The sequence below is a fragment of the Podospora pseudocomata genome, chromosome 4 (genome assembly GCF_035222375.1).
Source record: "Podospora pseudocomata strain CBS 415.72m chromosome 4, whole genome shotgun sequence".
NCBI lineage: Eukaryota > Fungi > Ascomycota > Sordariomycetes > Sordariales > Podosporaceae > Podospora > Podospora pseudocomata.
The window spans coordinates 1516232-1541966 of NC_085888.1; the positions used below are offsets into that span (position 1 = coordinate 1516232).

The 25735-nt window shown below is 52.9% G+C and overlaps 6 protein-coding genes across 6 annotated transcripts; 4 read left to right on the forward strand and 2 right to left on the reverse strand.

The window, feature by feature from the left end:
- Nucleotides 1–43: 43 nt before the first annotated feature.
- On the forward strand, nucleotides 44–5724 carry QC762_403520 (uncharacterized protein). Its single transcript, XM_062889808.1, has 4 exons — nucleotides 44–497; nucleotides 939–1643; nucleotides 1697–2166; nucleotides 2232–5724. The coding sequence occupies exons 1-4, from the start codon at nucleotides 355–357 to the stop codon at nucleotides 2843–2845; spliced, it is 1932 nt and encodes a 643-aa protein (XP_062743440.1). The 5' UTR covers nucleotides 44–354; the 3' UTR covers nucleotides 2846–5724.
- Nucleotides 2897–6121, reverse strand: QC762_403519 (uncharacterized protein). The gene is made up of 2 exons (XM_062889807.1): nucleotides 4318–6121; nucleotides 2897–4264 (listed from the first exon to the last, which is right to left on the reverse strand). Exons 1-2 carry the CDS (start codon nucleotides 4408–4410, stop codon nucleotides 2948–2950), a joined length of 1410 nt encoding a protein of 469 aa, XP_062743441.1. The 5' UTR covers nucleotides 4411–6121; the 3' UTR covers nucleotides 2897–2947.
- A 1255-nt stretch (nucleotides 6122–7376) lies between these two features.
- QC762_403516 (uncharacterized protein) lies at nucleotides 7377–8240 on the forward strand (the record flags this gene model as incomplete). The annotated part of the gene is made up of 1 exon (XM_062889806.1): nucleotides 7377–8240. One exon carries the CDS (start codon nucleotides 7377–7379, stop codon nucleotides 8238–8240), a length of 864 nt encoding a protein of 287 aa, XP_062743442.1.
- Nucleotides 8241–8733: 493 nt separating this feature from the next.
- On the forward strand, nucleotides 8734–9738 carry QC762_403514 (uncharacterized protein; the record flags this gene model as incomplete). The annotated part of the gene is made up of 3 exons (XM_062889805.1): nucleotides 8734–9097; nucleotides 9153–9439; nucleotides 9505–9738. Exons 1-3 carry the CDS (start codon nucleotides 8905–8907, stop codon nucleotides 9736–9738), a joined length of 714 nt encoding a protein of 237 aa, XP_062743443.1. The 5' UTR covers nucleotides 8734–8904.
- Nucleotides 9739–9933: 195 nt separating this feature from the next.
- On the reverse strand, nucleotides 9934–11427 carry QC762_403513 (uncharacterized protein; the record flags this gene model as incomplete). Its single annotated transcript, XM_062889804.1, has 5 exons — nucleotides 11321–11427; nucleotides 10970–11245; nucleotides 10634–10899; nucleotides 9987–10563; nucleotides 9934–9936 (listed from the first exon to the last, which is right to left on the reverse strand). Exons 2-5 carry the CDS (start codon nucleotides 11234–11236, stop codon nucleotides 9934–9936), a joined length of 1113 nt encoding a protein of 370 aa, XP_062743444.1. The 5' UTR covers nucleotides 11237–11245; nucleotides 11321–11427.
- Nucleotides 11428–20907: 9480 nt separating this feature from the next.
- QC762_403510 (uncharacterized protein) lies at nucleotides 20908–25627 on the forward strand. Its single transcript, XM_062889803.1, has 4 exons — nucleotides 20908–21301; nucleotides 21736–22256; nucleotides 22315–23732; nucleotides 23789–25627. The coding sequence occupies exons 2-4, from the start codon at nucleotides 21765–21767 to the stop codon at nucleotides 25281–25283; spliced, it is 3405 nt and encodes a 1134-aa protein (XP_062743445.1). The 5' UTR covers nucleotides 20908–21301; nucleotides 21736–21764; the 3' UTR covers nucleotides 25284–25627.
- Nucleotides 25628–25735: the final 108 nt, after the last annotated feature.

Here is a 25735-nt window from a genome sequence, read left to right on the forward strand (position 1 = left end):
CAGGCATGTGGAGCGGAGTTCGGACAAATCGAGATTTCCCGACTTCCGAGCTCACCGGGCAAGTTTGCATCGAGATCCCATTCATTCAACATGGCCACGAATCCTCCTCCAATGCGCTCCGATACCACCCATTCCGGCTGCTAAATCCATTGTCACTCTTTTACTCTCCTTCCCTCAACGTTGCTAGTTTTCCTCGTTCAGATTGGCGCTCTCTCTCAACCGTGTGGGATATCGGAAACCGGTATTCCGGCCGAAACCGTGCCCGTCTCCTTTCTCGGTTTGCGTGCCCCTTTTTGAGCAGCCAACGTCTTGAACGTTCAACCCTAACCCTTCCGAGAGTGTTCCTCCAACATCATGGAGACAACATCGTCCTCCTCAACGACGACAACTAACGGCTCGGTCGATGGGATGCCGGCCCCGTACGGGAGGGCTTGCACAAACTGTGCGAGGGCGAAGTGCAGGTGTATCTACCGGACCGGCGGTGCCGACTGTGAGAGGTAGGCCAACACCGTTTTCACTCTAATAATGGCCGAGAGGATTTTCGGCCGAGTTGTGATGGCTCAACTGCCTCCTACTGTTTATTCAACGTCTTCTGCTTGTACTCTTTCAATGCTATAAACATACGACCGTTGGACAGACAGGAACGGGATTGGTCATCTGCTCAGAACAGCCTGAAACCGCCGTGCCGGGACGGATCAAGTCCCCACCTAGGTGTGCATGATGGTATGCGGTTGCCCGCATTTCCCCACGGCGCCTATCCCGTCCCAGGTTGGCGGCTCCGTGTCCCGGAGCACCGGGTCCGGGTTACAGATCCGGACGAGGCTCAACTCCGCCGTTGGCTTCGGTGATCGTCGTTCCACTTGCAATTCCCCATGGGGTCCCCTCTATTTCGTTGACACATTGCTCCATCCATTGCTTGGACGCTGACATGGAACCAGATGTCATCGGTTACGGAAAGAATGCATCCCATCGGTCTCGGTCAGGAAGAGAAATGGCAAGCGTACCCATGTCTCCCGTGCCGCCCAGCTTGAGGCTAAGCTAGAGGACCTTGTATCTCTTCTCCGTCACCAGGCCGGACCGGGTGGCACGGCTCCTTCTCCAGGTGAGCCGTCTGTTGCTTCTAGCACACCGGCACCAAGTGCTCGTTCGGCGGCCAGTGTTGCGGGTGATCATTCACCACATCCGGTGCCAGTTGCTGTTTTGCCTCCCCAGCTACCAGATTGTCATCCGGCTCATGGAAAAGGCCGTCCAACGCCTGTCGCTCGCGGTACTCTCCTTGGCAGCGTATTTGAGCCTCAAGATGTGGGACCGCGCTCACCAACCCCCCCGCCGGTCGAGCCGCCAGCCATCCCGTATTGCACCTATCAGCCAAGTCCATTCGAGGCTGCTGATGGACTGGTGACGTTCAGAAAGTATATGTTGATCTTCCTCCCATTTGTATACCTGCCATCCAACATGACGGAGGAACGGCTTCGAAAAACATATCCCTTTTTGTGGTTCAGCATCATGACTGTCACCTCCAAGAACGCGGATCGACGTCTTGTGATGAGCGAGTCAATCAAGAAGTTCATTGCCCAGAAGATGGTCATGGAACATGAGAAGAGCTTAGACCTTCTTTTTGGCCTCTTGGTCATCATGGGCTGGTGAGATTGTTGTCTGTCTGACCTGAATGGGCAAGGTGTTGACCCAGATGCAGGACTCATTATCACATAAAGCGGGAAAAACCCATCCTTTCACTTCTGGCATCGCTCGCAAAGTCATTAGTATTTGATCTTGGCTTGAACAAAGTTCCTAGTGAGCCGTACATTTCAGCGTGTTTGAAGACAGCCTTCCACCCTCCACCAAGAGAAAAGACAATGGAGGAACGGCGAGCCGTGCTGGCGTGTTTCCTGCTCACATCTCAGATATCTCATTCCCTAAAGAGGCTGGACGCCCTTACCTGGACGTCTCACATGGAAGAAAGCTTACAGTTCCTCACCCAGCGGCACGAGTGGGAAGGGGACGATCTTTTGGTTGCTCAGGTCAAGATTCAACTCATCGTCGAGCAGCTCAACAGGGCCACATCACAGTCAATAGACAATGCGCCACCTTCGTACTATCTTTCAGCCCTCCACACTCAGCTTACCAACGTCAAGACCCAGCTCCCCAGTCATTTGCAACAAAACGGTACAGTCTACTCCCCTCGTCTCTCTCTTCATTTAGGACTGCAAATGCGAATAATACCATGGCAGACACAATCCTCAGCCACATCTCCTACACCGAGCTCGCCATCCACGAAGCCGCCGTTGCCAAGCCCCGTATCTCCCCAACCACCACCGTCCCCGACCTCCAGCGCTACGCCGCCATGGAGGCCTGCCTCAACGCCATCAAAGACTGGTTCGACCGCCACTTCTCCATCCCGTCATATGTCTACATCGGCATGACGTTCAGCTACTGGTGCCACATGGCCCACTGCCTCCTCTCCCTCTACCGGCTCTCCGTCCTCGACGACCCCGCCTGGGACCGCCGCGCCGTCCGCAACAAGCTCGACCTGCTACGGATCTGCGACCAGCTCAAGCTAGGCTTTGAGGAGCTCTCCGCCAAAAGAAGGCTAGACTCGGGCCCGACGATCGAGGAGGATGGGTTCACCAAGTTTAACATGATGCTGCGGACGATGAAGAGCGGGTGGGTGGCGGAGCTGGCGGCGATTGACGGGGTGGATCTGAGCGGCGGGGGGCATCATTCGAGCTCGGTGGAACAGTACCTGGATGCGGGGAACGCGAATGAGCTGAACTTGCCGTTGTTTCATGCCGAGGATCCGGAGGCGTGGATGGCGGGGTTGTTTGATATGAATTGGGATCCTTGAGCTTGCTCGGCAGCATCGTATTGACATCACCGGACAACTGATCACGGCAACTAGAACGAGGACAACTTTTATTTACGCGACTGTTCTGTTGTTACAAAGGTTCTATACAGGGTTTCTCCTTAGGGGAGAGAGAGGGGGTGAGATCAGAGCCACGGCTGTGGGCATTGCTGGTACTGGTGGTGGTGGTGCTGCCCATTCTTGCCTTGCTTCCCCTTCATACTGCGGCTGTGAGGCGCTGAAACTCATCGCTCTCGACTTGATGCCCCCGGGTATCATGAAGTTGGGTAGATTCGGGCTCGCAACATTTTCTGGGCCCTGTGGTGGTCGGGATGGCTGTGATGGGTGCGGCGGATAATATGGTGATGCCTGTGAGGCCATACCGAGCGACTGCCGGTGGGGCGTCAGGGGCGACACCGGGAGGATCGGGTGCCCTGGGGAAGGATAAGCTGTGAAGGCGCTTACTGGGCGGTAGGGCACGCCGTTTGCGCCGAGGTCACCGCCTTGAGAGGAGGGGATGTACTGCTGCTGCTGCTGCTGTTGGTAGTATCCCTGATTCGGGGCATAAGCAAACTGCTGCTGGGGTTGGCCGGGTGAAGTCTGGGCAAAGGCAATGTGTTGCTGCTGCTGCTGCTCTTGACCCGGCGATCCTACCATCGCAAACTTCTGTTGTTCTTGTGTTGGTAGGGGGGGTAGGTAAGCCCCATACTGCTGCTGCCCTTCCCGTTGGTACCCCCCATACTGCCCCTGCCCCTGCCCCCCCGGACTCCCACCCACCGCTACGCCAACCTGCGACGGAGAGAAACTCGACTGCCTCCTCGCGCCCGCGGCAGCGAATGCGTACTCGTCTTTGTGAAAGAAGGGGTCATCGTTTGTGACAGAACCGTTCCTACTGCTGAGATCACCTGGAAGGGTCGGTTCAGGGTATTGCTGCGGCTTGGTATTGTCAACCATGTTCATCGTGTCAGGGTAATCAGCCGTGACGACTGCACCGCGGATCCCGCCTTTTTTCTTGCGCCAGAGGAGGAAGATGATGAGGGCGATGAGAGCGACGGCTGCGACTGCCCCGGCTGCTATCCCGGCTGCTGTGCCGGGGGATAGACCGCTTCCCTCTTCTGAAGGGGGAAGGGGTGGTTCGGCTGCGGAGGGGGAGGCGCTGGCGGCGGGGGAGGTAGTTTCTGTTGCGCTGAGTGTTGTGGAGGTTTCTACCGCGCTGGTGGTTGTTTGAGTGTCATCGGTTTTTGTCGTATCGTCATCTTCGGTTCTGGAGGAAGGGGATGGGGTTCGGGAGGACAGGCGGGTGGTGATGGTGGTGCGGGCTGTTATTATGGTCGTTCTTCGCGGGGGTTCTGGTTCTTGGTCTTGTCGGGGAGACAGGTGGTGGATGGGTTCGTGGGGGAGGTTGCTTGGTGGGATAGCGGGCTGGGGTTGTTAGCTGATGAATGCCATGAGCGTCGGATCACACGAAGACTTACATTCAGCGCCCTCCCCCTCACCACCGTCGCTACTACATCAACTTGTGCTATCACGCCCACAGTAACCGAGAGTAGCAATCGACCGGTCTTCATTTGCTGCCTGCTGCGACTGCGGTTGCTTTTCGATGGAGATCCTCAGTTATGTTGCATTCTCTCCCAGAAGTGTGTTGTATATCGCTTGCTAGCTGCTCCCGTCGTCAAACTGTTCGTCAAGAGTGAGAAAGCAAAAAGAGGGGGACAAGAACATCCATGTGAACACGGGCTCGGACTTGGGGGGGCCATGTATCACTTATAAAAGGTGGCTTTGTATACAAGTCTTGGAAATCCTTCCCGTCCCCGTGTGGATGGATGTTTTGGGTTATTATGCGAACTTTTGGTCTGGTATCAGATGTGAGGTTGTCGGGTTTGGCCACCGAAGGAGGCGGGCACCTTGGAGCAATGGGATTTTTCGGCATCAGCTTTCTGTTAAGCTTACATTTGATCCTGGTCTTAGGAATAGGCAAGGGGGAACGGATATGTACAGTAGATCCCGTCACTCAAAACAAGCTGTGGTCAATTTGCGGTCGTCGTCTGGGCGGGCTGGAAGGAAAAATAGAATGGTTTTGTGGAGTCCGAGAAAGCGACCAATGGAAAATTCCGAGGGAGAGAAGCAAACATTGGTGTTGCTGGTGGTGGAGGACTTTGCAGGACCAACTCAACTCCTTGGCCGAAGGGACGGGTGGTTTGTTGTTGGTTTGGGGGCCGGGCTTGGACCGTGCCCGGCCGGTCGGGTCGGTCGGTGGTGGGGCCGGATGTGAGATGTGAGGGGTTGTTGGTGCTCGCTTAGGGTGTCATTGGGAAAGATGAAAAGTTTGAGATCTCTCGCGATTGGACTGTCGAGTATAAATATGGGAAAATGTTTGCATTTTTGGGATGTTGGAAGGCGAGAAGGTGAGGTGGGTGGAGGATGTGAGCAGTGTCACACATAACCCTAACTGCAAACTGGAGCTAATGTACACTTCACGGGAGGGTAGAAAATGGGGAAAATGGTTTCCACAAAGTTTATTCACTTCAAAAGACAAAGCGTGTCAAAAGGAAAGTAGTTGTGTTATTCTCATGATTGTGTCCCCATCATAACCCTAACCGACTAACAGACCGACCGACCCAAGATATCCTATGCCATGCTGGCAACAAAGTGTGTTGATTGAAGAGAGTGTGAAAAAGGGGTATCGCGCAAAATTTGTGTTGTGTGTGTGTGTTGTGTGCGAGTGAGGGAATGACTTATTTGCATCCAGAGCAGGAGCCTATAGGTGAGTTGTTAATAATGTGAAAGACAGGAGAGGAGAGGTCGTTCGTGATGGGGTGGGGTGACATACAGTCAGAGCCGCAAGAGCAGCTAGAGGCGGAGCCGGAGCAGTTGCAAGAGCCACCCATTTTGATAGTTGTTTGGGGTTTGTTGGTTAAGAGTTGATTGTTGGTTTTGTATTGATGAGTGTGAGATGATTGGAAGCTGATGGTGGAATAACAGGGAGAAATGAGGGGAGATCAAGCGGGTATTTATACACCGAGATCTGGCGGATTGGGGGACAAGAGAAAGAGGCAGGCACGCAGGCAACACAGCAGATACGATGGCAAAAAAAAAACCGGATGCCACCTAATGCGTGGTTTGTGCCGGTTCTGCGGATCATGGCGTGCGTCTTTTGTGCGGGATGCAGCTGTTTGGGGAGCGCTAGAGACGTGGTCCACCCCCTTGGCAACCTAGATTTGTTGGTGACCAGACCACCAGGCGTCAGATGGGCAGAGTGCTATTGGATGACCATGACAAATTGGAACGGGAATTGATTAAGGCAAAGAAGATAGGTAGATACTGAGAATGGAATGTTGAGGCGAGCTCTGGCGTTGGACGTTGGCGTTGAGGTCACCGTCTAACTGTTAGAAATTGCTGTGTGATATGGCCGCTCGCCCTAACAGCGGGGTACGGCAGATCACAATGTTCCTGGGGCAGACTACAACGCTTGTCTTCCGAACGGGTTATTTACCGATTCCAAACTAACACCGGGACTGGGTGAACGAATAGCGAACCATTACCAGACCCTGAAAATGAAAGATTCTAGGCTTTCTCAACCTCTCACGCATGGACCCTTTGACGTACACTTGTAAGTTGAAAGTGCGGGGTCACTGTGCCACGGTCCACCAGGGCCGATCAGCTGCGTCATCCCCCACCAAAAGTGACCCCTGTCTGCGATATTTGTGCGTGAACTTCATCCAGTCAACGCCAGTCATCCCACCGCTAGTGTCTCTGGGGTGAGTAGCCAAAGGAGATGGTGATTCAGCTGATCGAGCGTTTTCAAGAGGTTTCCGCGGGGTCACGGCCTTACGCGCGCCAATCATTCACTCATTCACGGCGGCGAACGCCGTCATGGTTCGGGTCCCCCCACGACGCTGTGGTACGTGCGGGAGGTCCACAATGCCGCAAACCGCCGGGGGTGGGTCGTCCGTTCCGATTCGGTCGCCACCGGTTTCCATTCGTCATGGTTCCGGCACCTTTCGGGGTCGGAATGTTAAACTGATGGCCGTTCATGCCGCGGCACACGAACTGTCATTGGACCCAAGTCAGGAAGGCCGAGCGCCGTGTCGGATCCATGGCCATGTCACAGATCCATCTGATTTTCGAGGTGGTCAAGGCCGCCCAAAACTTCAAATGGCACCAGAAGAGACGCTGACGAGTAAATAGATTCAGTGCAGCTATAGAAGCTATTCCAAAATGGCGGTTCCTTCAAATCTGGTTTAAAGAAACAACCAGAATCACCACGGTCACTGCTGGTGAGTGTCATTTCCAGGCACAGGAGTTCTTGCATCGTACGTTTGCTCGTGCTTCCAGGGGTGTTGAAACTGCCCCTGAATCGCTTCAAGCTCCCATCGAACGATATGCTTCTGCCACATTGCCATCGCCCAGTGAGCCATCAAGCTCATCCTGAAGCCCCCAATCATAAATAACAGCAACTATCTACTATTTCCGTCTTTTCAGGTTTGAACTCACATCGCTCAATTTCCACATTAAATCTTCCATTGCCGTGAACATGTCTACAATCCCGCGCAGATCAAACTCTACTAATCCCCGTCCAGGGAGCTCTGCCTTCCCCAGAGTCCCCAGGAGCAAGCTTGCGCCCCAGCCATTAGACCTCAAGCGCTCAAACACCACAGCTGGAACCCAGTCATCTCAACCTCAACAGGAACAGACGTCAAGGTCAACCCCCTACTCGTCATCAGCCAGGGAACGCATCGACCCCAGAGCACCCCTCTCACCCATCCCATCCTCCGCCGGCTCCCGCTCAACACCGTACTCCTCCAACCTAAAAGAGCGAACCGACCTCCGCTCTTCCGCAGCCCCCCGACCCCTCCAAACAGCCCAATCCCTCAACCGAAGGCCCTCTAACGCCACAGAAACCACCACAGGCCATAGGCGACGTCCCTCTCTAGGAGGGGAGTCGATCGGCCAATTCGCCTCCAGCCGGCGCCCTTCAGCACCAGACGGGCACAACCGGCGCCCTTCCGCTTCTCAACAACAGCAGTCCAGTAACACCCCCCCACGGAGACCCTCGGCACCAACCCATACCCGTCGCCCCTCTGGACCAACCTACCAGCCCCAACCACAACGGCACAATCTTCGTCCTTCAGCACAGCAACAAAATCATGGGCGGAGGGATGGCGGTGGAGGAGGTGTAGGGGGCAGACCGCCGATAACCCAGCAGGTGGACCAGGCGACAAAGACGCAGATTAACCAGACTTATGCGGTTACTATGATGGCTAGTCCGTATAACCCTTTGCCGTTCTTTTTGCCGATTCCTTTGGGGATTGCGATGCTTTTGACGCCGAGCGGGAAGGATGTGAGGGGGGCGGGGCCGGCGCCGATGAGAGCTGGGACTGTGGGTGGGAGGCGGTGATTACCTCTCTAAAGGGGTATTCTGGACATTCCATGGGGAAGTTTCTGAGTGGATAGGGAGTTGTGCTCCGGGCAGACGGAGTCCTGACAAGTCCAGGCTTATTCTGGTTGTCAGATGGAATTCGGAGGAGGGTGGATTGGGAGGGAGCCAAGGGAAACCAAGGTCTTCTTGGTGTCTATGAGACTCGAGTCTTTAGAGGGCAACAGCTGGGCATTATGTGATTTAGGAGGCATTTGGGTCATTGTGTAGACGGCCCTGCGACTATCCGGGCTGTAACTGGCCCTCCATATTATGTCTGCATTTACAGATAGTTAGAAGAAACAGGCACTCTAGGAACCTCTATTTTTACCTCTCCCTCATGCTAGTCTCGGAACTTTCCTCCCGTCGATCGCGGCCGTGATCGTGAATCTTACCGCCATGTGCCGTCCACATTCCAGCCTTTGTCCGTTCAACCCAGGAACCAAATTCCACCGTCTCTACAACCAGACGAAAACCTAAGACATGATCATTTTATTCTCCGTTCCAATCATGTCAACCCTCTTTCTTCAAAACAACGAAGTCCCTTTTACAATGGTATAAATCCACCCTCTCGTCGATCATTCCCTTCCTCTCACCTTCTCACCCGTACACCACTCTCTCTCTTCACCGTACTGTCCTGCCCAAAATGCAACTCCTCTCCCTCCTAGCCCTTGGGCTCTCCACAACCCCTTGCCTCGCCGCCGTCGCCGCCCCGGCCGAAGCAGCCCGCCTCCCGGCCTCAGAAGTCATCCGCAACCTCGAGCTCCTCACCCGCTCCACCCGGGACCTCATCCCGGCTGCCCGTGACCTCTCCACTCGCGCCGCCGTTCAGTTCAGGGGTATGTTACCCAGTCTTTTCCCCTTTCCCTTAGCCCTTACTAACCTCCCTCAAAGACAACGAACGCGGCCCCTTCGCAACCGTAGTCGACGGCCTCGAAGACCTCGCCTCCACCGCCACCTCGGACCGCAACTCCATCATCGACGAGGACCGCCGCGGCCGCGAGCCAAAGTACACCGGCCGTGACGCCCGCAATATTGACAAGGCTATCAGCGATCTGTTTGACCGGGCCAAGGAGCTGAGTGAGCGTATTGGCGATGAGAGTAGACTTGGACGGTTGTTCTCTAACGTTGGGAGCAAGGTGGGACGGGGGTTGGAGAGGTGGGGGGATGCGGTTTATGATGTGAGTAGTAGCTTCTTGAGGGACAGTTGGGGGTGTTTGGATATTTGCTGACGCTGTGGGGGTAGTTGGCCAAGACGATTGATGAACGCATTGATGGTGGTCTCGAGGCGGGGACTTGGAGGGAGGTGTTGAGGGTTACGGGGACGATTGACAAGGTTGTTAATGATTATACTAGTGGACGGGTGAGGTTGAGCAGCATCCTTAGGGATATTGGACGGCCGGGGGATAGGGCTGGGGGGATTAGCATTGATTTGGGGTTGGGGCCTATTGGGTTGAGGCTTGGGCCTGGGAGGGTTTAAAGGGGGGGTTGGTTGTTGGGGAAATAGGTAGGAGGGATGGTAACAAGGGGTAAGGTGGGATAGTTTGAAGCACAACTTGTACTGTTTTTTTTTTTTGGTCCTTTTTAATAGTATACACAAGTTACAGAACCAACAATGATACACCCAAGAAGATTGATGACGAAACACTACAACATCACAAACCTCGCCCCATCCTCACTCCCCATCTCAGACTCACACAAATCAATCGCAAATTTCAACCCACCTACACCCACCGTGCAATCCCTCTCCAGCTTCTCCAATATCGCCCTCTTCGGATTACTCTTCAGCTCCTTCTCCCTCTTCTCCCTCGCTTGACCAACCTCTTCGGTCGGACACCACAACCTAAGGTCTACAGATTTCCTTCTCCAGCTGCCTCCACGCGTCTCACCAGAAGACGGCCACTTCCCCAGTGTAGGACTAGTCTCCATCTCGGCCTCCGGGACCGGACTTCCAGCGGTGGACTTACTGGCCTCCAAGAACTCTTCCACGAGGTAGGTCTTCCCTGCATTTGGGAAAGGTGGGAGACGTGGCCCCCACTGGTCCTCGTCAACCCAGTCCTCGTGAGGGAGCACCACCGCCGCGGATTGAAATTTGCTCTCTTTTGGCAACTTGTACTTTTTTCTCTTGAGAGCGGAGTCCAAGGCGCAGCGGAGATTCCCTGCCTTTCGCCTGCGGATGTAGCCGCTCGTGTGGATCAGGGCGGTTTCGCTGGCGATGTAGCGCGAGACGCGGAGGATGAAGATGGATACGTCGTTGTCGGGGGCGTTTTTGAAGAATCCATCACAGCGGACGATGGCGCGCTCCCTGTTGCATGACACAGAGTTAGTAGAAACTGGTGAAGAGTTGCAAAGGTGCCTTTCAAGTTACAACTTACCGATCGTACGAGTCAAGTTCGTAATCACCTCCCACCAAGGGGAAGTACTGTAACTGGTCCTCCTTTTTCTTTCGGCCAGTGGCTCGCTTCTTGGTGGCTGGGGCAGCGGTAGTAGGAGCTACTTTGCGCTTTGCTGCCCTGGAGGGTTGGACTCGCGTTGGGGCTTGAACTTTATCTGTGCTCGAGCGTGGAGGTAGCAGACAGTCTACGCCGTCTGGTTCTGAGAGACCGCAATAGACTCTTGTCCCGGGATTTTCTCCGCGCGCCTGGTGCCACGTTCGGCCGTCAGCATTACTGCGCTACTCGCAAGATGTGATTCAACAATTGGTACAATACCCTCTTGTGGTCTTCCAGCAAGAGGACACGGTCGATCTCCGCCTTATACCAGGCCTTGACTCGGTTGTAGAACTCGTCTCGTGAGTATACCTCGCCCTTCTTAAGGGCGAGCAAGTCGTGTTTCACGTCATCTATACCGCCAGTGTGGTACTTGAGAGGCGAGTTCGTGGTGTTGCCCGACTCTTCGACCTCGCTGGCAACCTTGGCGAAATTCCATGTTGGCGTGGGAAGAGGCGTCGTTTTTCTTCCTGCTCCTTTAGGACCCATCGTGTGATGCTGAAAAAGGTTCGTTGGACTTGTTGAACTATCACGAGGGAGAGACTGGTGGGAAACAGATACCAGCAAGCTTACAGTATGTTCAAAAACGCAAAGGATGACCTGAAGTCTGAGTCCAGCTGTTTTGTTTCTTGAGGTCAGAGTCAGAATCACCACAATGAAAAATCGGGGGTTCGCAAGTCCCCGAGGGTTGACAAAGTCTCTCTGCCCAGGGTAAACAAAGAAACATAACGCGGCAGGTGTCTTTATGCTACTTAGGTAGCCAGCCACAACACTAACACTGTTGCAAGTCTGAACAAAAGGAGGGCAAACTTCATTGTTCTCTCGTCTTCAAAGATTCAAAATCAAGTCCCCGAGGCTGACACAACTTTGAGGAGGACCTTTGGTTCAGGGGTAAAAAGGGGTAACCACAACATCGACAAGAGCATCTCATCGCCAAGTATCATTGAAGCGCATCATTCTCGCTGAGACGGCAGTAGACGACGTTTGCTCTTTCTGCATCTGAGCTGGATCTGTGAGACGTTGTGGCAGTCGCCTCGTGCCCCAGTCAATCAAATACTAACATCTTTGGACTCGATGTCGTGAATAACCCACCATGCTCACAATAACTCATACATACTGCCTTTCCGAATCTGCACATCATACCAAAAGCTGCTTTGTTGTTGATGTGACACTTAGCCCTTGAAGTCAACAGTGCTAACTTTGTTTCCGCGCTCTTTTGTTGAGTCGTCCATACCGTCCCTAGATCAAACTGCAGGGGTGTAATAGATCGACATTCGACACCCCTCTCGCTGCCTAGGTACACAACTCCATGGGTGCCTAGACGATCGGAATCAGCACTAAACACCGACGGCTAACATGAATGCCAGCCAACACTGTCACATGTGCTACATATAGCCGGGTTATGGGTTCCGCATGTCACACCGTCTATTACTACAAGGGTCAGCAATCACACCATCTAGCTCTTATCTTGCCAATTTCCAAACAGTCTTTTTTTCTTCTTCTTGCTTTTTAACCCCTAAAGTCACCATCATCCGACTGCATCAGACTCGGACGAGATGAGCCGAATCGATCTGCCCTTCAGCCGCCGAAGTCTGCATTCATCTCAAAGGACCACAGTCAACCCGCGCCCTGTAGTAGGGTAGATGTAGAACCTGTGCTCCCCTGATATAATTGCGTATAATATCGAGGGCGTACTCTCGGGCCGCCGCCGCTGATGAGTTGCCAGTACAGTCACAACAGAAACCAATCAAAGAAGGGGGCGACGATCCGGCGTATATCGTGTTTCCGTCATGTTGCATTGCATATCATCACATAAACCATATCCTATCAGGGACATTGCACAAGACCAAGGCTCTTCTCCGTGACAGCTGTTGGCGCACTCTGCCTCGTGCCCGATACCAGTGTCGCTATGCATCGGACTTATGACCTCCACATTCAATAGTTGATGCAGTGCTTTACGACCAAGACCGCCCAGAGTGTAGAAAGACAGCCAGGCCCGTTCCTTCTGCAGCAGGTTACAGATGAAAGTGGGTGGTTGGTTGGACGGGTGGGTAACACGGCATGTAAATCCATCCGTCTCCTAACATCTTGGCTAGGACCTGAACTCAGGACCCAAACTCGGACTGGGATGGATTTGGACCTACACGGAGTTCTGGCTGGAACCTTGTGGACATCTCGTGGAACCACTCTGTGAGAAACAGGGACCTATGAAGCCACTATGCACGTAAACACACATCCTGTGCGTGTGCGAATGAGTCCGCTCGTGTACTCTATCTGTGACAGCTGCGGCGCAGCCTGTGCTACCTGAAAATGGTCGAGGGGCAATCACTCTGTACACAAATTTCGATTTGACCAAAGACAACACGACATCGGACGAGGTACAACAAAGGGCAGAGATTGATTGTCGAGAATGAAACTAGAAACAGCATCGAGACGGGCGTAGGAATGTAGCATGCCATCACATGCAAAACAAGAGCAAAACAAAGGGCCCATTACCACATAAGCACCAAGTCGTCCAGGCAGGAATAAGAAAAAGAGAAAAGTCCGAGTTATCATCCACCTTTACTCCATATGGGAAGGGTAAGATGCCCCCCACCCCTCCCACCAGAGTTCACAAAAGGAAGCGCGTACTCCGTACACTCCACCATTTATCTAGGCCCGGAAGCTGACATCCTGAGGTGATGCCATGCTGCAACAAACCCTTGGCCACGTAGACTGCGCCGCACACCTTCTCCTTCTCCGATTTCTCGGTCTCGCATAATCCCTCCCCAATCGACCTATCAAGACTCCAGCAAGTGACACTAGATTGCCCCATTCTTTTTTTGATCTCTAATGCTGCCGGCATGTATACCTGGAAGCAGTGCCACACACCGACAGCACCGCCGAGTGGAAAAAACCTACCGAGATCGCATTATCATTGCGGCAATGCGTATATCCCAATCCAGCCATAAGAAGAACATTTGATGATGATTGTGGCCGCCTTGCAAGAGACCCCTACCACAGGGGGGTCGTGTGCCCCGTGGAGGGGTGTATTCTCGCATGTCAGGCTGTAGAAAGTTTGCCCCGGATGGGTACAGACTGGATTGAACAATCTGTATGTCTGGTACGTGTCTATAATCCCGATACCACGCAGCCAATGTCCATCGAGCCAAGTAAGATGAGCGATCATGACTGATCCCCATATCAGCAATGAACAGAATCATGCCAGTTGCTTACAACCAAACCCGCAACACTACATATACACACATGAATCACGATATGACACCATCCAGTCCCGTATTCTGGAAAAGATGACGCTATTCCCAATCACTTCAACCCCAGTTCGGGAATAACACCCGAAACATGGGAACTGCAAGACACGTGTGCAAGCCTCCAGTCCTTGTCACCCTAGCTCACCGTCAAGGTTGCATGTGTTAATTTCCGGAAAGAGAAGGATCGCGAGCCAAAATGCATCGTCCATGTTCATGTTCGCCAGTTCGGACCCCGGCTTCGGCTGGCTTGCGACTCCCACCACCCAAGAAAAACAATTCATGATTTTTAAATATCGCCAAGCAAACCCCATTCGGTTGTCGGCATCCAACTGGGGGGGGTCTAGCTCTGCTGCTCTAGCTACACGATGGTAACCCAGACTGTACAACGGATCGTACACATGGGCTTTTGATAATTTCTTGGGTCATATTGCCACATGGTGACCTTGTCCAGATAGATATGAGATTGCCGCACTGTGTGCGTGCTATCAATTTGAACAAGATCGCAATGACCCAACGGCTGGAGAGCTGGAAAAAGAATCTATCGAATACCAAGACCAATGCCTTTGACTCCGCGGCCCCCAAATCCAGTTAGACAACGTCCAAACGTTTCAATCCTCAGCCCAGGTCCTCATTCCTTCCACAAGTTCAGCGCCGCCAGTCTGGGTAGACATGGATGCGGGTGGTTGGTGTGGATGACACCAAGGTCTTGGCTAGCAGTGAAAAAAAAAGGAAGATGACACGATTACAAAAAGCGCTAAACAAAGAGCCGATTTTGGGAGCATTGATTACCCAAGTCGACGCTAGCAGAGATTTTGGCTGGTGCTGACTAGACCACTGCCAACTACGGAGTCGAGAAATGCTACGGTATATCCGAATCCCGAAATAGCAGCTTCCCTGATTTGTTTTTGTCGATACAATCGTGAAGATATGATCCGAGAGGAGGAGGGGTCCTGGTCTCGGCCTCCTGTCGGGCGCCGCCGGCGGACTCTCCGGACGAGTCGCAAGAACGCAAAAGAAAAAAAAAGACGCCAACGGAATCTCCAACATTGCCCTAGTCCGGCCTAGCGCGTCCCGACTATGGCCTCATGCCCTGTCCCTGTCTCTCCTCCTTCCTCCGGTCTCGAAGGATTCCGTGAACAAAGTTCCCGTCGGGGGTGGTCTATGTGGCCAGCTCCTTTGGGCCAGGTCATCATCTTCACCTTCCCTTTCCCATGACCGCTGACATCTTCTAGATATCCAAATGATATCGCTTTGCCCAGGAAACAAGAAGATTATTATTATCAACGCCATGACTCCCCGTGATGATGGCGCCTCCAACACCTACCCACCTGCATGAGGAGAACATGTGGACCAGACCAGATAGAAACAGTCACTCGCGCGCGCTCCAAATCTCCCCCCCCAAATGAATGGCTCCGTCTTGCATATCACATTGGTCACGTTTTCCCCTCCACAGACCAACTAGAATACTGTAAACCTCAAAACATTCTTGTTTTCTTCGATCCGCGGGTGCGCGGCTGGCAAGTCATCAGTTCAACCTATAGCTGCATCAAGCTGAGCTGTCACTCCTGTAATTGGCTGTTTAATTGTCCATGTGATAGTGGCCAATCTCTCCCCGGCCAATGCTTATCGTATATTTTTTTTGCTGTCCTCTGTTCAGTTGCGGGATTTTAGGGTCATAAAAAATTGGGGTTTGGGGTGGGAAATCTGATATCAATATGATGCGGTGTGTCCCAGATACGAAAAGACCAATGCACTGCGTTAGGGTTCTAGCCAGCCAGCCAGCCACATGTCAAAAAGTGACGGTGTGCTTTCGCACTGTTTCGGGTGGCTGGACTATGGAATAGAATCTCCCAGAAAGAAGAAAAAGAAAAAAAACTTTGTGTAGTGTAGTAAGGTACTTTGATCGTTGGTAGACAAACGCCACCATGAGAGGAACCGCAGATTAGTAGATGGCGGGGGACTGGAGTGTTATAATCTAGCTCGGCGGTTCCGGGCCGAGCTACCGGACTTTGCTGCAGTGGCTACTATGAGTCGAGCGACGTCTACGATTAGGCAGGTAGGTTTGAACGTTTGGTGCCTTGGTCTATCGGCTGAAACCTTGTTTTTTTTTCTTTTCGGTGCGGAGGTACATGGCGAGTTGATTATTACTTCGCCCCGACCGCGATGCTGCCTTTTTTGGGGAGAAGTAACGCTTGCCGGGAATGGAATGCGGTCTGCAAGGAAACTCAATAAACTAAGCAGGCATACTTTGGATCCCAGGCTCTTCCATCGGCAGTATGCACAAGCTGGAGAAGTGCATCAAAAACGATGACTCAAGACCCCCAGCATAATGATGATGCATCACATCAAACTGCCACTCACTCCGCCCGCACGCACAACACATCATAGGGTAGATATATGCAGAACCCACCCAGAACCATATCATCATATCTACCATAGATATGCGGATAGGCGGCAGTTATATGACTTTGGATGATAACCCAATGACGGCACCTCACTTGAAGATATGTTACACCCTGTCCACACACAAACCTCTGCAGACGCCTTAGAGTAAAGGATAATGTCCCCCCCCCCACATGCACATCTAGAAACCAAGAATACAGGGTACAACCTCGGACTTTTCCCAATCTTGTAGCCATCATCCGAGTTTCTTCGGCCCATGCTATCTCCATCGAGTACCTATACTTCCATCTCCTACACCCGAGTTCTATCGGCTCATCGCACTGGCCTGATCGGATCGATCAATCCCGCCAAGCGACATTATTATCAGTATTGAAAGGGTTCGGACCTTGTGAAACTCAACACCCCCCCTGTGCCCGCATCACACCAACCAGTATCTTTCTCTGTGTTTCTGTGAGATCAGAAGGACTCGGCATCGTGTACTACGCATACAGACAGCAAATGTTCAATCTTGTTGTGCGAGGGGATCGCTTTCTAGAACGGGAGCAAAACAAACAGATGATGGTGTTAGTGCTACGCTTTCATTCCAGCCCCGTACCGTGTGAGTTACAAGTTGCAAGTAAACCGACAAACGAAACGACCAACAAGCGCATCATAATATACCCTCATCAAACGGATTTGCCGTCTTTAAGAATGCCAGCACCCCAACTTGACACCGACTCGGCTCCCGACCGTTCATTCTTCGCGTGCGTACCCCCGTGCGGCCTGCGGACGAAAACCCCTACCCAGAGGAGATAACCCCAACTCCGGCAGTTGTTGGGCCACAGCCACGCTTTGTATGTGTGAGAGTTGGTGTTACAATAGCCCGCCCGTGCTGTGCTGCATGAAATTTGTCTTTCCAGCGGTAAGGTAAGGGTTGAACCAACACAAATCTTACAATCAACAAGTTGCCGCTGCCAAGTGCCCGAGCATAAGATCAAATATTGGCTTTTGAGCCAAGAAGAGGGGGGCAGAAGAAGGTCTTTGCTTGAATGATAGCGGTCTCTGACTCGGTGTGTTGGAACCAACAGCCCTTGGCTTCGCGGTCCAGACTAGACTAGGGGATTTTTCTTTCAGTTGCTATGTTTATGCCAGCTCAGATGCAGGAAGGCAAACGGACGGGATATATCATCTAAAAATTCCGGACAGACTCAGGGGATAATGATAACGACAATGGGCTAGCAGGCGTAACAGCGATGGCGCAATCACCAACGACATTTGCTGTAGTAGCTGTCGAATCATATGCCCCCTTTCGGACTAACATCATCGAGATCGTGTGATCCCTGCGGTTGGCCCCAAGCCCAGGGTGTGGACCTACTGCGAGAAGAAGAATGGCAGCTGCACACGTTTTGGTGGCTCGGGTATAGCAGATAAAGTCTCAACTGGTGGCGTTTACACGCATCTATCCATCCTCTTGGTCGCACATGAGCCTATCAAGAGATGGGTTGGTTCTCCCTGAGGTACTGGCATGTTTTGTTCCCACTTTTATTGTATTAGGTTTCGTTTTTTTGTGTGTGTTGTTGGTGTCAAATTGTGACGTTGTGTTGGCTGGTCTCACTGTGCGACCAAGCACTGTGAATATGCCCAAAGTGCGCACAAAATCTCTCCTTTCAGAATAGGGGTGGCGCAGGGGGTGTCTTGGTTATGCTGGATTGATATGGGGATATTTTGCTTATGACACAGATCCGGATTGAGGTTGATCGTGGGTTTGAGTTGGAGGTTACATGCAGTGATGGTTAATTCTATTCTCTTAGGTAGGTATGATCAAGAGGAAGTGGAATCTGATTGTGCATCGAGCTGGAATCCAGTCTTGATACAATGTTAAAGGCGTAGATGAATGAAGATATCTCGCGCGTCGCCAGCATGGCATGTGATGCCAAAACCCATCTGCGGAAGCAGCCGAGTTGTACGTACAATTTTACACAATCTTTTTCCCCCTCTCGCAAGAAGCAGCATCCCTGTCAAGGGATTTTCCACGTTTCCTTCCTTTGACGTTTACCGATGAAACTGTTAATCCCGGTAGTGCAACCCCTGCCTCGGTGTGTCAGATATGCTTCCAAGCTCTCCCTGCGAGCACATGTGGTAAACATGCCGTAAGTGGTGGTTCAAAGGTGGCGGATGTGGCTTGTTCTCGTACAAGCATTCGTAGTCGGACCCCTATTTCCGGATTTTTTTTTTCGAAACCTCGTGTTGCCCCAAAGCTGGTACCCTACCCGAAGCGCTGCATGCCAGATGTTCGAGACAGTTGCCCCAAGCGAACAGTGCCTCCGAACAATAACGGGGGGACGCAACGTTCTCTTGATTTTCCTTACAAAATCGGAGGGGTTTGTTGCCAAGGTCACCGAGATTCAGTATGTGTAGCTCAGTCATCGATGGTGGCATTTCTGACATCCTGCAAATGTCAGATGCGAACGGAAGTGGGAATTACGCGGGACCGAGAATATCAGTAATCATGATCAGATACTCGTACAATCGTGTCTGACTGGCTCATCGAGATCTTAGTAAATATACTATCACCATTGGGCACCGATTAATCCACTTATTGGCGTGCGTGCATAGTCGGTGCATCTCGGGCTCTCAGCTTCACCATGTTGGGGATGAATGGATGATGCATGCCGGGTTTACGTTATACCCGACTCAACAGCCGGCTAGTTGTCTCACCGTCCGCTAGAGCTTCCAGATATCTCAACAAAGTTTGCTGATATGGTCCCTTTTTGTTGCCTCCTAGAAATCAATCTTTTGTTCTGGTGGCACCGAGTCAGTTCTGTGGCGCCACGGTTCATCACCGGACTTTCCCATCTCCACTCAAGGGGCGAGTACTACCACGCCCCTGCCCCTGCTGGCGAAGCTTGCGCGTTTCGGGCTTTTGGTCCAATCCTCTGGGTCCCGACCAAGCTGATGATGGAACTGTAGTGTCGTAGTCCGACTCCGGCTGGTGTCGGATCCCAGCATCAAGTGTTTTTGTCTTGTTGTGTTGTTATCATGCCAGTGGTGTTTTGCGAGCGCGACGAAAAGGAGGAGAGCGGATGGATGTGATATCGACGGGAGCAATCAAAGCCCAATGGCGCGCGAGATGCAGCTTGTCGGGCTATATATTGGTGGCGTCATGTACATCGCCAAAATGATAGGTCTAGCTAGTGGAACCGTCATGGTGACTGGTTGGGCCGATACGACTTGCTCATACGAGCGAGTACCGCATGACAAAAGTATCAGCGCTTGTGTCGCCCTCCTCAGCTTGCAACAAATCAGCGGCGTCGCTATCACCCAATCTACTTCCGTACCCCGAGTACATACACACTACAGTCACCACGTAATCCGAGGTAATGGCATCATTGGACCCACGATCCACACAAGACGCGAGGAACTAGTCCCGTGGTTCGGTCCAGCTCGCTTGGTGCACCCTCCCCTTCTCTAAAAGGCTCCCCTGCAGGCGTGGATTGGTTATGCGGCGTCTGGGCGCACCTTGCTTATGCGGCTTTGGATAGCCTCTCATGGCAGACTCTTGGCTGCATGGTCCAAGGTTCTGCCTGAGCTGTTTATGATTTCTTGCTTTGTCAGAGTGACACAGGTAACTAATCGCGACAAGATCATAGAGAGGGCATGGCACGAATCGATATGCCGTACGCACGTACCGTCGGCACATAGTAGAGACAGGGATGGCGAATAGCCGCGGGCTCAGAGATGTTTAGAGACTATGGGGGGTGAAACACCCGATGGCGACGGGTTTGGCGATGAAGATCAGCAGTTTTGGTTTCGGAAAGGGGTTAGACGGGAACGCTACTCACTGCCCTTCTGCGACAAGGCAATTACCTAGAGGCCGGCAGTGATGAAGATATTCGACGATAGTGTCAAGGAACGACAATGATGAATGCGGGGGGTGGATGACTGAATGACACTTTGGATGGATCGTGGCTGGAGCCTAACAGGTAAGAAGAAATACAAAATCCCCCCGCTGGCATCAATTAGATCGGAGCTGGGCGCGCACCAAATTGCCATGCCGGGACTTTGAGGGTGGATCAGTTCGCATTTCTGGGAGTCGCATGGATCGGCTTTTGTTTTTTTGAAAAGGTGTCATCAGGATCCATCTCCATGAGAGCCCAGGTCGGGTGTTGCATGATTGAAATGAACAAAAGGGAGAGAGAAATGGAAGGAGGCCGACTAGATGCTCCATTTTTTTTTGTTGTTGTCTTGTGTCCCTTTGATGATCTGAGTCAAAATATTCGAGAGAGGGACGGGAGCAACTGCAGATATCATCACACCCGACGGTGCTGGTGCTGCTGGGAGAGCAGGGGCCTGCTAGGGGGCTCCTGGTGGTCCGGAACACCTGTTTAGCGCCAATCTTATACTGTCACGACCCCTGTCGCCCTGGTCGCTAGTTTTTACGCCAACCGCTCAGATCGAGCCTAGGCGCGTTGCTGGACTGCGCCTTCAGCACTGTGTGGCCCCGTCGTACCAAAGATGCCAGGCACTTTACACACCACTTGCTCCACTCACCCCCCCTGTTCTAATAATATTCTCTAATCTGTTTCGCTATTTCGCTATCTACTACTTGCTCCCTGCACCACGAAGCTTTGCCTCGACTCCCGCTTTCCTCTGGTTTACACTTTTACACCTTCCATTACACTTTCTCCATCCCCCACACCTCACCACCACCTCACACCTTCACCACCTGCCATCATCACCTCTCATTCACTTCCAACGATACACACCCTCCCACTCCCCATCTAGAGGTAGTAGTTCGTGTTGTTTCTACTCGCCCTCGCTACAACAAAGAGGTGAGAGACAGTCGACTACCGATCGCATGTATAGCGTGTAGTTGTTTTTTTTTTTTTTTTTTTTTTTTTCGCTTGCTGCAGTACCATATGTTAGTTCCTTCCTTCCTTCTCTCTCCCCCCCCCCTTCTCACCCCCATCATCAACATGATCATTGTCGTCATCATTTGCTATGACTCTCACCCTAACCTTCACCCTAACCTCCACCCTAACCTCCACCCTAAACTTCACCCTCATTCTCACCCTCAACCTCACATTACCGCTCCTGCCCAGCTCCCAGCTGCCAACTCCCAGCTTCCATCTCGTCTCGAGTGTGATGATTTTGCGACACGGGATCCCTGCACACGCACCACCATCGGCATTTCGCGGTGCCATGGTGCAACATGTGTCTGGTGAACCTTTTCTCACCCGAAGCGACTACCACCTCATCTCAATTGCCAATCTCGCCTCATTCATCTCATTCAAGTCATTCTTCTCCCCCATCGCTCATCACTCACCGTCAACCCCCGCTAACACTGAATCACAGATGCCGCGTCGCCAGACCGGCGCCTCAAAATGACCACCTCAACCTCACCATATGCGAGGACTCCAGAGTTCCCTTCCTACAGCCGGCAACCTGAGGGTCATCCATCAGATATGTCTCGGCAGCATGGGAATCGACCAAGCCCACACCCCAAAATGGCTGCCTCCAAGGGGGAACCAGATCCCCTCGTGCAAAACTATGCGCACATTTTGGAACTGAAGCAGCGTCGCAAGGTCGATGAGCAGCAGTTGCGCCTGAAGCTTGATAACAAGAAGATGGACCTCGACTCGTGGTTTCGGACTGACCGGGAAAGGTATCTCGCCTTGGAGGGGCATCCTGAACTTCTCAATGGGATAGTGAAGCTTTTGAAGGAGGTAAACCAGTTCAAGGCCAGGGATCTGGACCGCGAATATGACGAGGAACTGGCTGCCCTGAGGAAACGGTATGAAGAAATGGAGGCCAGCCAGTGGCAGAACGTGTTGAATATCGATGTGCCGCCGCCTTCTACGTCGGGGCCGCCTCCTGTAAGTTTTCGATGGATGTGCCCAGAACTTTGTGTCGATTTGCTCATCGGATATCCAGCTGCCTGCTTCCGAAAGGCCGCAGCCGCCCATCTTGTCATCCTCTACCGCCCCGCCTAACAATCCACATGGGCCGCTCATGGCTCCAAGCGTGTCTGGTTATCCCAGAGGCTTCGTTGGTTCCTCGGAGCCTGTCAGACACGGGCCTCTGACGATTGCACCACACTACCCCCCGACAATGCGCTCGTCTTTGGAGCCTCCACCCCAGACCAATGGGTCCCGAGAACCCCCGGTATCATCCATGCATGCCCACCCAGCGCCAGTCTCGTCTTCCATGCGGAATATGTACCATCCCATGCCACAGATGGCTCCCCCACAGCCACAGCTAACCAGTAATGGCCGTCGTATTCTTCCAGGAGCGCCAACAACAAATGGCTGGCACAGGAACCCTAGTTATGGTCCTGCCATGTACTCTACACCTCCAGGCAGAATGCCACCGCTCCATCCGACATACCCCAAGAGTGACGGAACCAACAACCCTTCGGCCCATGAACGCCAGGTTCTGCCTCCAATCCTCCCCCCTCAGCTGCATCGTCCTGGTCCGGTGGAGGAAGGACAGCAGCCCAAGAGAAAGGCCACCCTTACCGACTCGGCTCCCCCAGACGTCAAACGAGCCAAGCAAGACCACACACCCAGCAGTGCCGATCTCGAGCGCGCAACTCCCACCGCCAGTGAGGATGTCCGTCCGCAGCGGACAGTCCAGTTTAGTGAGGTGTGGGGAGGCGGCAACCCAGAGTACAAGCACATCATTATCCAGTTCCCCGATGGTGGAGATTACTACATCCTTCGCTGCGAGGAGCACGGCGTCAACTTTGGAGAACACCCACTTCGAGGGGCTGCGAAGCATTTGGCTAGTGCTCAACACGGGAGGATGTCTAAAGAGCACACGCAGGCTATCAGAACGCTGGGTTGGATTGTGGAAGGATGCGACTACAAGTTAATGGAGATGAACAACAGGATGGTCATTGAAGCCTTCAAGAATGGTTACAAGCCCTTCAACGCCAACCAGCTCAACAAGACTGAGCGGGCAAAGAAGGGCTTCCCTCAGCTTGACAAGAATGGAACCCCCATGAGCAGCCCCCTGAGCGCAGCCGCCTCCAGACAGCGGAAGGCGGCTTCTGGGATTGCGAATCCAGCACCGGCTGGGCTGTATACAGGATATTGTACTGCCGATCAAAAGCAACACCCTGTTGTGATTTTGCCGTGGGACGAGGAGAATCTGAACTCGGCTGGTCTGTTGGAGCTCACCCTCGAGAGCGCTGGCTTGTTTTCCGGTCCGCTTCCAAAGTGTTACGAGTATGACCGTGATGACAAGGGTCAAGTGAGGAGGATCAAAGGATGGGCCGAAGGGTACGGGATTGGCGGCCCCCTCGTGAAGAAGCGGGAATTTCCAGTGCTCATCATCGATAGCAATGACCGGTAAGACAGTCGCGACTATTTTCTGTTTCTTCCCTTCTCGCTAACAATATGGGTAGGCAAAGCTGGCAACTTGGATGGATTGAGGCCAAATACCTGACTCCTTTTGATTTTGGCGATACTTCTGAGATTCCCCACTCGGCGGTGGCGCGAGAGTACTACGCCAAAACCATTCGAAAGTACCCAACTTACGATGATCTTCGACAAGATATGACTGCGAGGGGACAGCCCGTCGGCCCTGCCCAGACCCCGTTGCCAAAGAAAATGGCGGATAGCCCGTCTCCGTCCGCATCCGTGTCTTTTCCGTCTTTGACCGCTGGCTTGGCCACCGCACAGCCGGCGACTTCGCAACCCTTGCAGCAACACGACGTGGAGATGGCGGATGTTGGTTCGGATTCAGACCAAGAATCTGTTACCAAATCAATGTCCAACTCTACCAATGACATCGACATGGCAACTGCTGACAGTCGCCGGACGAGCGTGTCTAATCCCGACGAAGGCACAGAGACCGAGAAGGAGTTGCCACACCCCAGTGCGCAAGCCATTGCCGCCCAGGCTCTCATCAATCTCGAGACGCCTGCACGGAGCACTGGCTTCACAGCCATCAACTCACGGAGCGCCGCGTCCAGCGCAGAGCCACCCTCCCGACGGAGCCCAGTCCCCGGAGCGTCTACCGAAAGAAGGCGAGTGGAGAAAATCCATGCCCGGAGTAAGAATGTGCTTGCCACAACTCAACCAGCGACTTCCATCGTATCGCCACAGCCCATGTCGTCCATCGTCGTCAACACCGGTGTGGCAAATGGTCAGAAGCCATACAGGGCTGAATCAGCCCCGGTCCACCAGAGTACGACGACGGCCGAGCGAGACCAGGAGCGCGCTCAGAGCGAATCCCTGACCCCTGCCTCACTGACAACTCCCGCCACACCGGCCTTTGTGTATCACTTGCCGTCTGTTGAGCCTGTTCCACCGCAGCAGCAGGAGTATCCAACCCCCCTCCCATCGGCAACCGAGTCCGCGTCAGCCCCAACCGTATCCTTGGCCAGCGCAAGGGAGACTTCCCCTAGTGCTGGACCTCTGGCAACGCCCTCTGCCAGCGAGGCTTATGGTGCTAGCGAGTTCCCGGTGAAGACATCTTTCCCCGTGATCAAGACAGAAGCGGGCGAAGAGCCGGAAACATTCACAATTGGTGCGATTCGAGCGGGCGACGAAGAAATATTCAACTCAAAGATCGCCGGCACCCTTTTCTCCATTGAAGACGATCATACTACCGGGGTTCTGAAAGCTGTCCCGGGGTCACCAGAAGCTGTCTCGTCTTTCCAGATCGACCCCAAGCAGATCAAGACTGCGGCTCGGTCTATGCGTGGCGAGGGAGGCAGCTGCGAGGTCACGATCGAGTTCATTGGGGATAAAACGCTGACACTGGTGTTTGAATTGGGTAGGGTCAATATTGAAGAACGCCTCGAGTCTGGAAAGATCCAAGCCAGGAGGTTTTGCCGGCGTCTGTTAGCCTGGAACAAGGCGGTAGAATGCCCCAGTATCGCCAACGCTCCGTGAAGCGTGTCCCTCACATTCTTGCTTTTACTACATCTTTGTCCCCTTGGCACTCTGCCTTTTGCTCTTCTCTTCATTTGTTCGTCTGGCTTCTTTTTTCATCTCCATATATCTTTTCTGCGACATGTTGGTTTGGGAGCGAGCGGCATCCTCAAGTGTTCGGAGTTTGGATTCGAGGGAATGCAAAGCACTCTGCGGGTTTATAGATGTCTCATTAGCGCTGTTTGATGTTCAGGTGCGGTTAGAGGCTGCAGAGTTAGCTCTTGTTGGACGGGAAAAGTAGTTGATCATTAGCTGGTACTGTAGATACATTACTAATCACACGCATATTTATCTTGTTTATCTTGTCAAATGCTTGTTTTGCCCGTTGAGGTGCTTTGATTTGCATGTGATTCCGCCCACTTCAGCAGCTGGCGGGTGCGGGGTCCAGGCAAGTCGGCATTCCAGTGCGTGTT

Coding starts and splice junctions, on each gene's coding strand:
- QC762_403519 (XM_062889807.1), bottom strand. CDS start 4,410: ATGAAGACCGGTCGATTGCTACTCTCGGTTACTGTGGGCGTGATAGCA. Junction 4,265..4,317: donor TGAGGGGGAGGGCGCTGAAT/GTAAGTCTTCGT, acceptor TAACAACCCCAG/CCCGCTATCCCACCAAGCAA.
- QC762_403520 (XM_062889808.1), top strand. CDS start 355: ATGGAGACAACATCGTCCTCCTCAACGACGACAACTAACGGCTCGGTC. Junction 498..938: donor GGCGGTGCCGACTGTGAGAG/GTAGGCCAACAC, acceptor ACATGGAACCAG/ATGTCATCGGTTACGGAAAG. Junction 2,167..2,231: donor CAGTCATTTGCAACAAAACG/GTACAGTCTACT, acceptor ATACCATGGCAG/ACACAATCCTCAGCCACATC.
- QC762_403510 (XM_062889803.1), top strand. CDS start 21,765: ATGACCACCTCAACCTCACCATATGCGAGGACTCCAGAGTTCCCTTCC. Junction 22,257..22,314: donor CTACGTCGGGGCCGCCTCCT/GTAAGTTTTCGA, acceptor TCGGATATCCAG/CTGCCTGCTTCCGAAAGGCC. Junction 23,733..23,788: donor ATCATCGATAGCAATGACCG/GTAAGACAGTCG, acceptor CAATATGGGTAG/GCAAAGCTGGCAACTTGGAT.